Source organism: Semicossyphus pulcher, unplaced genomic scaffold (assembly GCF_022749685.1).
Source record: "Semicossyphus pulcher isolate SPU_LCO1_2020_fin unplaced genomic scaffold, fSemPul1.0.p SCAF_9, whole genome shotgun sequence".
Taxonomy (NCBI): domain Eukaryota; kingdom Metazoa; phylum Chordata; class Actinopteri; order Labriformes; family Labridae; genus Semicossyphus; species Semicossyphus pulcher.
Window position 1 is genome coordinate 2,379,426 of NW_027211770.1, and position 13,342 is coordinate 2,392,767.

Sequence of the window (13,342 nt, forward strand, 5' to 3'; positions counted from 1 at the left end):
CCCCACCCCAACCCCATCACCGAGATAAGAAGAGGGGCTGAATGATTTGATTTCAACCCTCAACTGCTTGAATCATCTGTCTCTCTTTAAATAATGAAGATTAAAACAAGTGCAGAGATAAAGAGTGACCTCACAAGAGAAACTAAATAATCTGAGATTAAATATCCGTGCTCTTCCGTCCGCCTGAAGCCCCGCACTGATAGAGTCAGAGTTAGGGGTTCAATTCCCACTGGAGGTGGCTGGACTTTAAAATGCATGCACTAGCAGGGCTGTTAACGGCTTTAGATAAAAAGTGCCCCTCCAATGGCAATATATTGGATGCTTTGTCAATAAGCGACATCTGTGTGTACTGTGTGTAGCTCCCCTTTGGCACAGTAAACATTATACAACACGGCTCTCATTATTCTTGTTGTCCCATCTCTTTTATAGCCTGCTTGCCCTATTCTGGAAATGTGCTGGATGGAAGCAGGGAGAAACGTGCTCAGATGTACAATCAGCTTGTGACTCAGGTTCATCATACACACACCTGCACTGCTTCTCTCTCCCTCTTCAGTCCATCTTCCTCTCCTACATCTCCTTAGACCATCATTTCTTCCCTTACAGTTCCTCCACATCCTCCCTTATATCTTTTTCAAAGACTGTATATAAGAAGTGGACATAATCGCAGCAATGTCACCGATTGGTTTGTTGACTTCCATTTTGAACCTCGGGGTTGGTATTTCAGCCATCACCATCTTGGTTTATTAGACGTGAACATATTTGGACGATAGCATTGCTACGCCTCTACTATTAATTACATAGTAGTCACACCCTAAAGCATACCCTGCCTAATCCACATCTTATAAGAGATGGGACCATTACTTACAAAAGGAACATCGTGCTGTATTAAAGAAGACTTGAAACCAGTGATTGAGACCATTAACTTGTTGGGAAACTGTTAACTCAGGTAGTAAATCATGAGAGGTAGGGTCATTTTCTGGTACACTTATGCTGTTTTCACATATGGAGTCTGGACAGTCAGTTCCCGACATTGTGCAAAATTGTCCTTTCGTACATGAAGCACAGATATTGACTGTAGTACAGAGACTGACATTTTTGCTTTAACGTGTAGCTTTAAGAAGGATCCACAATTAGAATTACCGCCTTGCGGTTGTATGCCTCCGCCAACCAGTGAAGTTGCAGTTTACATCCATGTCTGTCCAGACTCATACAGTGAAGACATTGAAGGAATTTAAAAAAAGGTATGAAGTATATTTCTTGGCGAAACGCGGATGCTTCACACACATCTTAAACCCGGCAGCACAGAAGAGTGTCACTGATTCAGTGTCTGACCAAATGTGAAACATGGTCACAATGTCACCTTCCAGAGTTATGGTGTTGAATAATGGCCAGAACTGTGTTTTTGCAGAACATTATGTTGTCACAGTGAAGTTGACCTTTGGCCTTTCGGGTATGAAATGCCATCACTTTATCATCTTATCCTATTTTGTCATTTGTCATACAGTAATTAGTGTATGAATTCTTGAGTTATAGCCAAAAACACGTTATGTGTAGTCATATTGACCTTGACCTTTGACCACCAAATTCTAATCAGTTCATCCTTGGGTCCAAGTGGACAATTGTGCCAAATTTGAAGAACTTCCCTCAAGGCGTTCCTGAGATATCATGTTCACAAGAATGGGACGGACGGACGGATGGACAACCCGAAAACAGAACACAATGGGCAGCTGAGCTGAGCAGTAGGGATGTATCGATTCACTCAACTGACGATTCAACATGATTTTCTCATTTCGAAAAAGAAATAAGATTGAAGTCAAATTATGAATAAGTATCATTCATTTATTTCAATTCTTTGACTATAAAAACGCAAAATATATTTTTTCTTATGTTTTCTTAATAAATTTAAATAATCCTTTTGAATTTGGAGGTTTTAAAGTTACTGAAAAACCATCTTTTTTTGTTCACCGATAATATCTTACAAAACAACCTTATTATATACAATAGAAAGAACTTTAAAATGAATCCCAAACAAATGAGCATGTTTACAGCGCAAAGAAGGAAAATCTTTTTAAATAAACAAGGATGCAGGATTCTGTCATTGAAGCACAAAAAGCTTTCAAAGACAATTCCCAACAAGTGACTTTGTTCCACCTAATGTAAGTTTTCATTAACATTTTTGAGAAGTTGAGTGTATCAACTGTTAATAATTAACAACACAAAGTGCACAGTATTTTGGCTCTAACCTGTTCATCATGAGCTAAAATCCACTGCACTTATTGCAATGGCTCTTGAACTCGTTCCGGCGACTGAGTTTTTAAATCCTCTAACCAGCACGTTATTAACATATTGAGCTTCTCAATGTGTAAAACGTTTTACGTGCTGCATCATGTTGATTGTGGTATTTGTGTTATTTATCAGTCTCTTGCGATCTTTCGCAGACTGTTGTCTGTCTTGTCCGTTACTTTCTCACCTCGCTTCAACACCCTCGATTTGCTCTCTCAACCTCAAAATCTTCACCTGCTGCCGCCATGTCTGTGCGCCTCTATTCAGCTACAGACACAAGAGACGTAATGACGTCAAACGAAGCCAAAAGCAGATAGTGCCTTCTGCTGTTCAAGAGGAGTATTGCAGTTTATCTCTTCATCTTATCGATTTGAATCATCCCTTAAATGTATGCATATTTTATTGTATTAAGCAGTTCAGTAAAAGGAGTAAATGTCATGCAATGCTGCTTTCATACTCGGACTTTAAACAGACTTTGTGTCAGGGGGCTGGAAAGTTGAAGTCCAGCTGGCTACGTCCACACACTTTCAGGAGTCCATTACGTGTGTGAAAGGGGCTTTACATAAATGGTTGCCCCCCGCTGCCCATTAGAAAGAATGCTGGCTTAAGTCACTTCTTTATTAGTTTTATCTCTGAACAAAAGAATCTACGTCTACTCCTTATATGCTCTCTGTGGTCTGTTAGCACCTTCATTTCATATGCAGACTCTTTTCCCTCCACCTATCTTGAAGTCGTCTGTCACAGGCCTGTGGTAAACACAATACAGGAGAGCACATACATACATATGCATGGACATGTCTAACTGATCATGAGTGTTGTCACGTCCAGGATACCGTGGCAGGATGGATCTCAGACACACACAACCACACAGAGAGAAAGAGTAATATCCTAACACATGCTGAGAGCTGCCCTCATTTTTTCTCTGCTCACCAGAGCAGCACCTCGCCTCCTCTCCTTATTCAGGTGAAGGGGGCAGAGTATAAGTCACAGAGAGGAAATCATCCCCCGGGCCAGTGTGCAGTCTATTGCTATAAAAAGTCATGTTCACTTTTACTCCGCCCAGGAGACAGTTTGAAGGAGGCGGGGATGGATGAGAGGTGGCATGCTCCCTGTTAGCACAAGAGTGCATGACTTTGCTAACATCTCCTTGGCAGAGGTTTTAATCAACAAGACTAAAAGCCTGACGCTCTGCTCGCAGCTCGTAGAGTCTGGACATCTAAACCAAATCAAACAGCACTAAAGAGGAATAATGATGATTTTGTTAATCTTACAGGCCCACCAGCAGTGAGGTTAAAAACATAAAGTTTGTCCTGAGGACAGCAGAAAAGGTCATGATGAAAACATTACCCCCCTGGGAGCATAAACAGGCTCAGTAAATCTCAGGGCAACTGCTCTGTTAAAAGTTTATACTGAATCCTGAAGGTGGAGCCAATGACAAGAAAAGGTAAACATTCATGTCTAGACAGGTGGGCTCTCTTTGTCTCTGTGTAAAAAGGTAAATGATGATGACAAAAAAGCATTATTGCGGTTTTAACTTTTAATAAATGGTTTTATGTTGGGTTTTAAATGTTCTATTTATCTGGTTAGAAATAGATGTCTGCAGCATTAACGGTCCAAACTAACACAGAAAACTGATTTTTTTCAGAGTGTGATGTTAACAGAGACATGTCTCAAGCAAAGCAGATTCATTCGTCTGAAAAAATGGTTTCGGCACTTCAGCAGTCATGATCTGTGCTCGCACTCATTTCTTACCATTGAATGACTGGACTCAGGACCTGCCGCTAGTCTTCTAAAGGAGGGGGGATGTGGCAAATATCCAAATAGGTGGCAAAAAGGTGCATCCATAATTCACAGTTACTGTGATGTCATTTGGTATGCAATTTTTTACTACCAAGACGTTTCAAACCAAATGTTATGACCAAAGATCAACAGCTGACTTCTCAGTGTCTTTCAGCACAACTGAATGCTGCTCTAAAATAGAAAATGTGGGTCAATCAGGTCAACTTTTGTCCAATATTTTGATTTTGAACAAAAATCCTGCAAAATGACTGACATCCCAAATCAGCCTTTGTGTGGGGTGCCATAGTCTCAATTCAGGGGCTGCATCCTTCAAAGGAACGCGGTCTACAGAGGATGGGTCATACGTAGCCTATGTAGGTCTATGGAGGATTTCCTGTTTGCGTCACCAGCTGTTCCGGCCCTTACCCTTGCGTCACAAAGCTCCTCTCCTGATGCCTAGCAACAGGTAGCTGGTTGGCTAACTAGTGAACATAGCTAACGACAATTAACCTATCATTTTAAAGTTCGTTTTTTAACATTTGTATCTCTAGCTATTTGATTGAGTTGTAACCAAAAGTCTTTACATTACAAGTGTATTCCTCGGCCACTTTAGAGTCCGCCATCTCATTTTAATTGGTGCGTAATGAATCTTGGGATACGTTGGGCCACAAAGGATGCCCCCGATGGATCCTTCGTGGCCTGGGAAGAGGTGGACGCATTTGTTGGCCTCATCTGAAGGAGCCTTTGAAATGGGACATTTCAATGCGCCGCTGTGACGCAATTGGTCATCAAATATGTGCTTCAAAGGGTACAGCTCCTGAATTGGGACACGGAGTTATTTCAAATTCTGAAGTTGAAAAAGTGAGCATGATAGAGTCTTTGCATTGACTTTGTGTATAATCGCGCGTATCAGTCCCTGTGAATATTTGCCATGGTAATTGCCTTGTCTGACCTTAAAAATAACTATAAAGAAGAAGTCGATCTAGCCTCTGATGGTCTTGTGTGCTTTTGTAGGTCACATAGACAAATCAGTCTTTAATTCCAGTCTGTTTCATAACCAACTAAAAACTCCTCACAGGAGCTTTAACTATAACAAGAATAAACCAACCGTATGCATGTGTATTAAACTCTGAAACACAGAGCTGTCTCATTCTAAGGGTCCTTATTTGCAGTCAGTGAAGCTTTGAATTCAAAAGACCCTCCGGTGAAGTAACAAGCTGTGAGCTGCTATCAATTAAACACAAGAACACCATCATCAAACCTGCAGCTGTCACTGGGGAGCCTGTTGAATTTCCTTTATAAAAGCCTCCAGGGAGTTTGCTGAAAAATGAGGAGCTGCTAAATTACTAATACATAATTATTCATCTCTCTGATTTACAGTGTAAACAGTAAATAATACAACAATAACAAAAGTGTGTGCATTCAGGGACGAAATACAAATCTGGGAGTCAGAGTGAGGCTACTACAGCTCTATCTACCCCTCCCCTAAAAAGCTCCCACCAAAGGAAGGTTTAATCAGTTCATCCTGTTTGGCTACTGAAGAAGAAAAATCACACACACACACAACATCTTTCCCATGAACACAACAGGAGTTTATCATTCAACTCTGTGTGAGCAGACCACACATTCAATCAGCCATGCAGACGATCAATATGACCCAGTTTCTGCCTCAGCATCAGCAGAGACCCACCGCGCTGTGAGGTACAGTCCTGCTTTATGGAGCGTTTTACAGTCTGAGACAATAACTAGATGGTTAGAGCAATCATCCCTCAGGAGCTTGTTAAAGCAACACAAACATACAAACATTTTCTCTATGAATGTCCTAAAGAAGCCTCTCCACAGTGCATCACCCCCTGTTTACTACAGCCTCTCTATTTCTCTTTTTGTGCTGTTATTTTGAGCCTTTTCTCTGGAGGCATGAGGTGTATGTGTTTGTGTGTGTGTGTGTGTGTGTGTGTGTGTGTGTGTGTGTGTGTGTGTGTGTGTGTGCTGTGTTTTTGTCTGTGTTTATGCTGTCTGAATAGAACACAGAGGAAAGGATGATGCTAATGTTAATAGAGGTGGACTCAGGAGAGGAAGAATCTGGAGGGGGAATTTTGGATTTAACACAGACACAAAGGCTCAAACAATGACGGGCTAGCAGAAATACACACACTGCAAAAAAATATCACTTATGCACACTCACTTATGCACACAGAATCTCTCACCCTCACCCATCCACTCTCCCCATCTCTCTTTCCCGTAACCTCTTCGTCTCGCTCTCTATTAGTCACAGCTCTGTGTGGACCTGGTTGGACTCTAGCTCCATCTAGTGAGTAAAAATCTTCATCATCTCCTCACCAACTGAAGTAAGGTTGAGGTGTTTTCACTCATTTTGCCTGATCAGTCCTCTTATCAATGTGCAGTCAGATTTTGTTCCTGATTCATTTCAGTGAGGAGCAGCATGACATGCATTAACACCAGTACACTGGGTCGTACTGTACGGGCTGTGCTTGACTGACACCTTTCACCCTCATGTTGCATCTTTTCAGGCTTTAAAGATTTTTTGAAATTGCACATAACAACATGTTCTCATTGACAAGTTAATATAATTTAAGTTAGGACTGACAACCCCAGAACACAATTCCTTCTTACTGGCACATAAAATAGACAACAACAAAGCTCTCCTTGTAGTTTGCTGTAGCCTGTGATGTACTGTCCTATTGTGTTGTGTAGGATCTCTAGAGAGAGGGGCGTCAGTGTGGAACAGATCTGGAAATATAACCTGTCTCGACTAATGCAAATGTGATTGTCCATTTGGCTGTTTACCACTGTACCACTGCTGGGCCCAGTGGTTGTGATGCAGCAGAATATAGGAGATGGTATTGGTTGGTTGGTAGGTTGTGCGCCCAGAGCAAAGTGGATTACGACCAACACAAACCAAAAACTGGGTCAGTGTTTTGTTTTGTTCTTGTCAGTGCTTATGGAGTCAAATAAAGTTCAAAAAGATTTTGAGCTCCCAAAATAATGTTTTGTTGTCATTTCATAGCTGACAGTTGTATTTCACGTTTTGTGTGCATGTGAAAAAACTTTGCATGCAATATCTAAAGTTGTGAATTTGCAGGGTTAGGGTTAGTCAGGTTTGTGAATCTGTAAATAAGTTTTGCAGGTGTAGAAATATTTTGTGCTCACAGAAAAGATTTGCAAAAGTATAAAAAGTTTTGTAGCTGAAGAAACTATTTGTGATCTGTCTGTTGACCAGGAGCCATTTCTCAACAAAAGTTATGCTCATGTTATAAAGTTGTGTTTTTTTCCGACAGCAGTCAGTGGTACAAGGCCAACTAAGACAAAGCTTCAAAGCTTCTACCGTTAGAAAGTCTGATAGTCTCGTCTCCCTCTCTCTCCCATCAATAATAAACCTGTTGTCGGCCATCAGGAACGCACATGCTAATCAGTTGCGCCCTGATTGGACAGTTTGGCTTCTTCTGATTGGACAGTCATTGGACAACGTGGAGGACATCTGATTGGCGGATTAGGTGAGGCGTAAAGAAAGGGTTAAAATTCGTGCTTGTAGCTTGTAACTTCAGGTTCACACATGCACACAGGAAATTTGTGAGTGTAATTCAGACTTTGTGAAATCTCATTGTTGAAAATATTTAAATATTGTGGCATTGTCCATAGATGCTTAGCAAATAAATCAATCCTTTAACGCCTCCTGTAACAATCCTGCAGATTGGCTTTAGAAACCGCTCCTTACAGGTTATTTTTGCTGATCTGATGTACGACGTCGAGGCCTAGTTCTGTATTACTGACATACTGCCAAACACAGCACAGATGTTGTGTGAACACCACACAAAGGCCCACTGTTGTATGTAGAAGGATACTGTATGGGGTCATGCACATGTGGGTGTCTTTGTGTATGAATCTGTACATGAATTACCTCAATAGCGACAGTCCATATTATGAGCTGTTGTTCTGACTCTTGGAAGTAAGCCTTGACTTGTGGAGACATGCCGATCAGCGCACAGTTGGTCACAACAGCGATCACACTCATGGCCTCAAAGGCGAGCTGGAGGAAGACACAGACACAACGGTCAGTGACTTGTTTCATGAGAACCTTCATGTAAAAGTGGAGGAATCCATAAAAGTCACAGAGGCAAATTGACGTAGAAGTTGACAAACAAGCTAGCAGTGTTTTGGCTTTTCTCAATTCTCCATTTCTTGTCTCCTCTCTCCTCCATCCTGTGACCTGGAATTCCTTCCACATGTGCCACCTGGGAGGATGTCTTAAGATGGCATGCGGTTGCCTCAACTCCTCTCTCCTCCTATCTCCTTCTTGCCTCCTCCACTCACATGTCAGTAGGAGGGACTCAGACACAGGGACAGGAGGCTAGGAAAGGAATCAAGGATGTATAACTGAGAAATGAGAAGATAATTTTGTGTGTCTCACCTGCCAGACTCCTATATTTGCTGCCGGGTCAGAGAAGGGTCGTTTGAACACACGACACATCTTGAAGGCATCAGAGTAAACCTCAGTGATGTTGTTCAACACCACCAGGACAGCAGCCAGAGGGTAGACGCAGGAGAACAGACTGACGTAGCCGAACAGCAGGAACAGTTCCAGGTAGTCGTCAAATGTACCCTGAGACAAGGAGAAGCACAGACTGACACATGGATTTCATACACACAAATGGAGACATGCTACTCTTGTGTATGTAAGAAATGATTGAGTACAAATGTGAGTGAAAAGACCTCATGCACCCACCAGGTATACGCTCATGTCGGCCTCCAGCCGGACCTGCTCAGTCAGAGGAAGCTGTTTGTCCTCCATATTTTTTCTCTTCTGGACTTTGCGGATCATCTTCTTGTTGCGTCTCCTCTGGAGCCAGTAGGGCAGGAAGGCCTCCATGAACTGATTCAAGATCTGACTGGTGATCAGCAAAGTGGCCAGACTCTGGATACACACAAGAGCAGAAAGAAGAGAAAATGAAGAAAGAAGAGGAAGGGAAGTCTAATGCAGACTTATAGGTCGGAAAAGTTTTAAATTGTTCCAGTAGATTGCTTCAGCCGGCAGCTGCAAAAGAGGCTGCAAAGGCTGAAAAGTAATCTTTATGGGCAAATGCACCTGACCAAAGTTAGTCCAATAAAAGTGCAAGTGTCTGACAACATTACATACAGTGTCCCTATGGGGCTGGAGCCAATGCCAGCTGTCATTGGGCAAGAGGCGGGGTACACCCTGGACTGATCATGAGTCAATCACAGGGCTGACACTTAGAGACAGACAACGTATGAAGCTCACACCTATGGGCATTTTTAGAGTCACCATTTAACCTAACGAGCATGCCTTTGGACTTTGGGGGGAAGCCGGAGCACCCAGAGAGAACCCACGCATGCACAGGGAGAACATGCAAACTCCACACAGAAAGAAGGCATGTAGCTAACAGTTGTTTCTGCTTTCAGAAGGATCTTAGCTTAAAAAAGTCTGTAAAGTTGTTGGATAATTTGAATAACCGTCTCAACATGTGAGTGGCAAATAAAGCACTTTTATGTGATGTACTATGTTCAGGCACATTTGCCATAAAAGATCACGTTGCTGCCATTACAGCCCGGTTTGTAGCTTCTGGCTGAAGCAATCTACTGGAGCAACTGCAAAACCTTGTGTACCCATCACTCATTAGGTCCCCTAAATGTATGTTGAAAATACCTGAATTCACCTTTAAATGGAGGATGAGAAGGCAAAATTGTTGGAGAAAGGTAAGCGTACCTGTCTGAGCAGCAACATGTCCTGCATGACGAAGGCGATGTAGAACAGCGAGGCGAAACAGTTGAAGAAGTTGAACTACGGGTAAAAATATAAGACAGTGAGGAGGGAGTGTCGCCATGAAGAGCTGCTCCTTGATCACTATGGGATCAAAATGTTATGGAAACATAAATATGCTATTTATACTCACCACTAATACTTTGAGGATCAGGTGATTCTGATGGGAAGACTCTAGCCTGTGATTTTCTAAAGACACAGATTGGAAAACAACATTAGGAAGAGATCATTTAAACAACTGAACTGCAGAGAGCCTTTTCTATTTCACCCACAACACATTAACTACATTCAAGTCACAGCCCATCAGAGGCAATCTGCATTTAACACTATTAGTTTTAGACGTTTATGTTACTCTCTGTTAGCGTCGGCTGTGGCCGCAAGTGTATTTTCAGCATGTTGTTATACAATATGCCTTTCCCCATAACTCTTAGTCTCATGTGGTTTTGTTCTTCCCGATCTGAGATCTCGTGGCCAAATCTCGCGCAAGTTGAACCCCAGTTTGTTTAATCAAAACCGTGATTCCACCGTGTTTTGGTTTCATGACAGAGGGGTCCGGTTGGAAATTTGTATAGTGGGCGGAGACTAGATGCAGAAACAGGAATTTGTAATGAGGGAGGAGGAGGATTTTTAATTAAACATATTTTATTAAAAATATTATTAAAAACATATCAAGCAGAGCATTTTATGTGTCTAAAAACATAACTGGAACTGGTCTTTGACGATGCTATTGACTATTTTACACACTGGAAATGTCTGTGGATGGCATTTAGAGAATGGACCCTGTTTCTTTTAAGGTCCCAGGTGTTTTCAGGTGTTCACTTATGAGAACACCTGTCAGCTGGAGGCTTGAAAAGTCAGCAAACATATATTCAAATGATTAGGGTTGTCTTGTCCAAACAGGTTCAACCAAACTTACAGGGAAGTCAAGGATATGTCAGTAAAGCACAGTCTGTACTCAGGGTTCCCACTCTTTTTAAGAAATCATTTTCCAGGAGTTTTTTTTGACAGTACAGGACAGCCATTGCCCGTAAACGGTTATATAATTTACCAGTAGGCCTAGTACTAACACATTTAACCCCAGTTCATTCTGAGTGAGGCTAAAGTAAATACAAATTTTCCAGGAAAACATAATTTATTTCCAGGATATTTGGTCATTTTAATCAATTCCCAGGTGTTTCCAGGACTGGAAAACTAGTCTCTATATTTCCAATTTTTCCAGGTTTTCCAGGACGCGTGGGAACCCTGTGTACTGTACATGCTCACACAGAGCAGAGAAGACGTCTAATGAGCAAAAAAATTGTAATTCTTTTTTGAGGGTGCAAATCTTTTGTCTTAACTCATGTCACGTAAGATTGACACCCACATGTTTCATAAAGGACATAAAAATGCTTTTTGCATATGTGACAACTTGATATGACAATATTTCCAGCTCAGAAGCCTGTTAAGCTGTGCTCAGTATACTAAGGCTGAGTTCTTATAGCAGGGGCCGGGGCTTGATTCCAACCCAGGCCTTTTGCTGAATGTCCTTCACTTCCTCTCGTCTTTCTTCACTTTTCTGTTGGGAGCATTTATGCTTTTGTCGGACAAATTAGCTTAAAAAATATGCCTCTTTAGAAATGGCTGACCATTTGACCTGCAGCAGCTCCTTCAAACAACTCCACACTTGACACTGACAATGTAGTTGAAATTTTGCTTTGATCTGGGGCCGAAACTAAACATCATTTTCATTATTTACAATAACTAGTTGATATTTTTTAATTATTGGATTTTATCAATCTATCCATCCGTTATCTATACTGCTTATCCTGTCCAGGGGGGGGGCTGGAACCTATCCCAGCTGTCATTGGGCGAGAGACCGGGTACACCTGGACCTGGACTCAATCACATGGCTGACACTAAAGCCCTTTTCCAACTGGTCAAAAAACCAGCTAACACCCAGCTTTTTTGTTTAGTGGGAAAGGACACAATCGGCATTCAGACTCGGGTCAAATTAATCTGCAGTACACCCGAGTAATTATCGCCTCGGCTCCGATCGTCATAGATGGGAACACAAAACTGGGGTCGACACACTAATCTCCGCCCCCTTTCCGGCACGATGCTATGCTCCGACAGTAACTTCTGCGACTCATCATCTCAGCTACAAATTCTGCCCGTGTCCGTCCAAGCAGCGCTCGAACATCGTTCTAAATTTGTCGGCGCCGAGTTTTAAACAGACTGAATGAGTAATAGATACAATAAAGACCTAACCAATGTAACATCTTCACTGTTTACTAACCCTGTCTCCAGCGCGTTTGTGACGTCAGGCGGTGACGCAGCAGAAAAGACTCCACTGGCAATGGGAAAAGAGGCAATTGGTATCTATAAGCGGGTCTGAAAAACCAACCGTTCACACTCACATTCACACCTACGGACAATTTAGAGTCACCATTGAACCTAACGAGCATGTCTTTGGACTGTGGGAGGAAGCTGGAGGGACACACATGCACGGGGAGAACATGCAAACTCCACACAGAAAGGCCCACTTTGTTTGAACCGGGACTCGATCTAGGAACCTTCTCGCTGTGAGGCAGCAGCGCTAAGTTGACATCTTCAAATAGTTTCTGTTGTTCACCAACAGTCCAAACCCAACAATATTAACTTCTGTGTTTAATATCTAACTACTGTGATGGTAAAAGCAGGTAGTACTCACATTTGATGACATTTATAGCCTTGAACAATTAATTAGTTTCCCAAACTGCTGGGTTTGTTTTACTGTCTGCTGAGTAACAGACCATTTGTTTTAGATTAGGTGCATGCATGCATGGGTGCTGAATATAAAACAATCACTACGACTCACCCCACTCCGTGAGGAACTCAGCCGCGTATCTGTAGATGATGTTCATAATCTCTATGACCACAGCGTAGATGATACTGGGGATGAACACCAGTACTCCTGTCCAGAATGTGGGATCCTCATCATTGACCGTCAAAGCCCACCCCTCCATCTGAAAGTAGATCATCATGATGTACATGGACAGGTAGAGGCAGAGCAGGACGAAGGGCAGAGACACGAGCCAGACCCGCAGCTGCCTCTTGGCGTTGGGGTAAAGCGGCTCCTCGCGGCCAGTCACAGGGTTGAACCCGAGGACGCCGTGGAAACCAGGCCGAGGTTCTTCAAAGGCCTTCTTCCTGCTCAGCGTGCCCCAGCGATAAGCTAGTGAGGCGCTGCAACGCTTCCATAACTGGTGGAGGAACAGTTCAGATGATCAGTTAATCAGATTTCACTTCCTGTATTCATTCAAGCTATCATCTATTTTACTCTTTAGATGCACTAAAGTCACTTTATAGAAACCGTTTAATAGTTTCTTCTTTTATAGCAACCTAGATTTTTATTCCACTTCAGGTGACCAGGGGACTCAGGTTTGGGTTTAAGTTTATTCTATTTAAGAAGGACAATGCTCATTAATTAACATGACTTAGGTCAGTCATAGCCATACAGGCTAA

The 13,342-nt window shown here is 42.3% G+C and overlaps 1 protein-coding gene across 2 annotated transcripts in view; it reads right to left on the minus strand.

The window, feature by feature from the left end:
- The window catches only part of ano10a (anoctamin 10a), a 47,137-nt gene that overhangs the window by 22,761 nt on the left and 11,034 nt on the right, over nt 1-13,342 (minus strand). For both annotated transcript variants that reach the window (XM_069656102.1, XM_069656101.1), the window contains exons 8-13: nt 12,696-13,080; nt 9,993-10,048; nt 9,806-9,880; nt 8,807-8,995; nt 8,492-8,683; nt 7,982-8,110 (exon numbers count right to left, since the gene is read on the minus strand). In XM_069656102.1, coding sequence (XP_069512203.1) covers nt 7,982-8,110; nt 8,492-8,683; nt 8,807-8,995; nt 9,806-9,880; nt 9,993-10,048; nt 12,696-13,080 — 1,026 coding nt within the window. The remainder of the gene's footprint in view (nt 1-7,981; nt 8,111-8,491; nt 8,684-8,806; nt 8,996-9,805; nt 9,881-9,992; nt 10,049-12,695; nt 13,081-13,342) is intronic.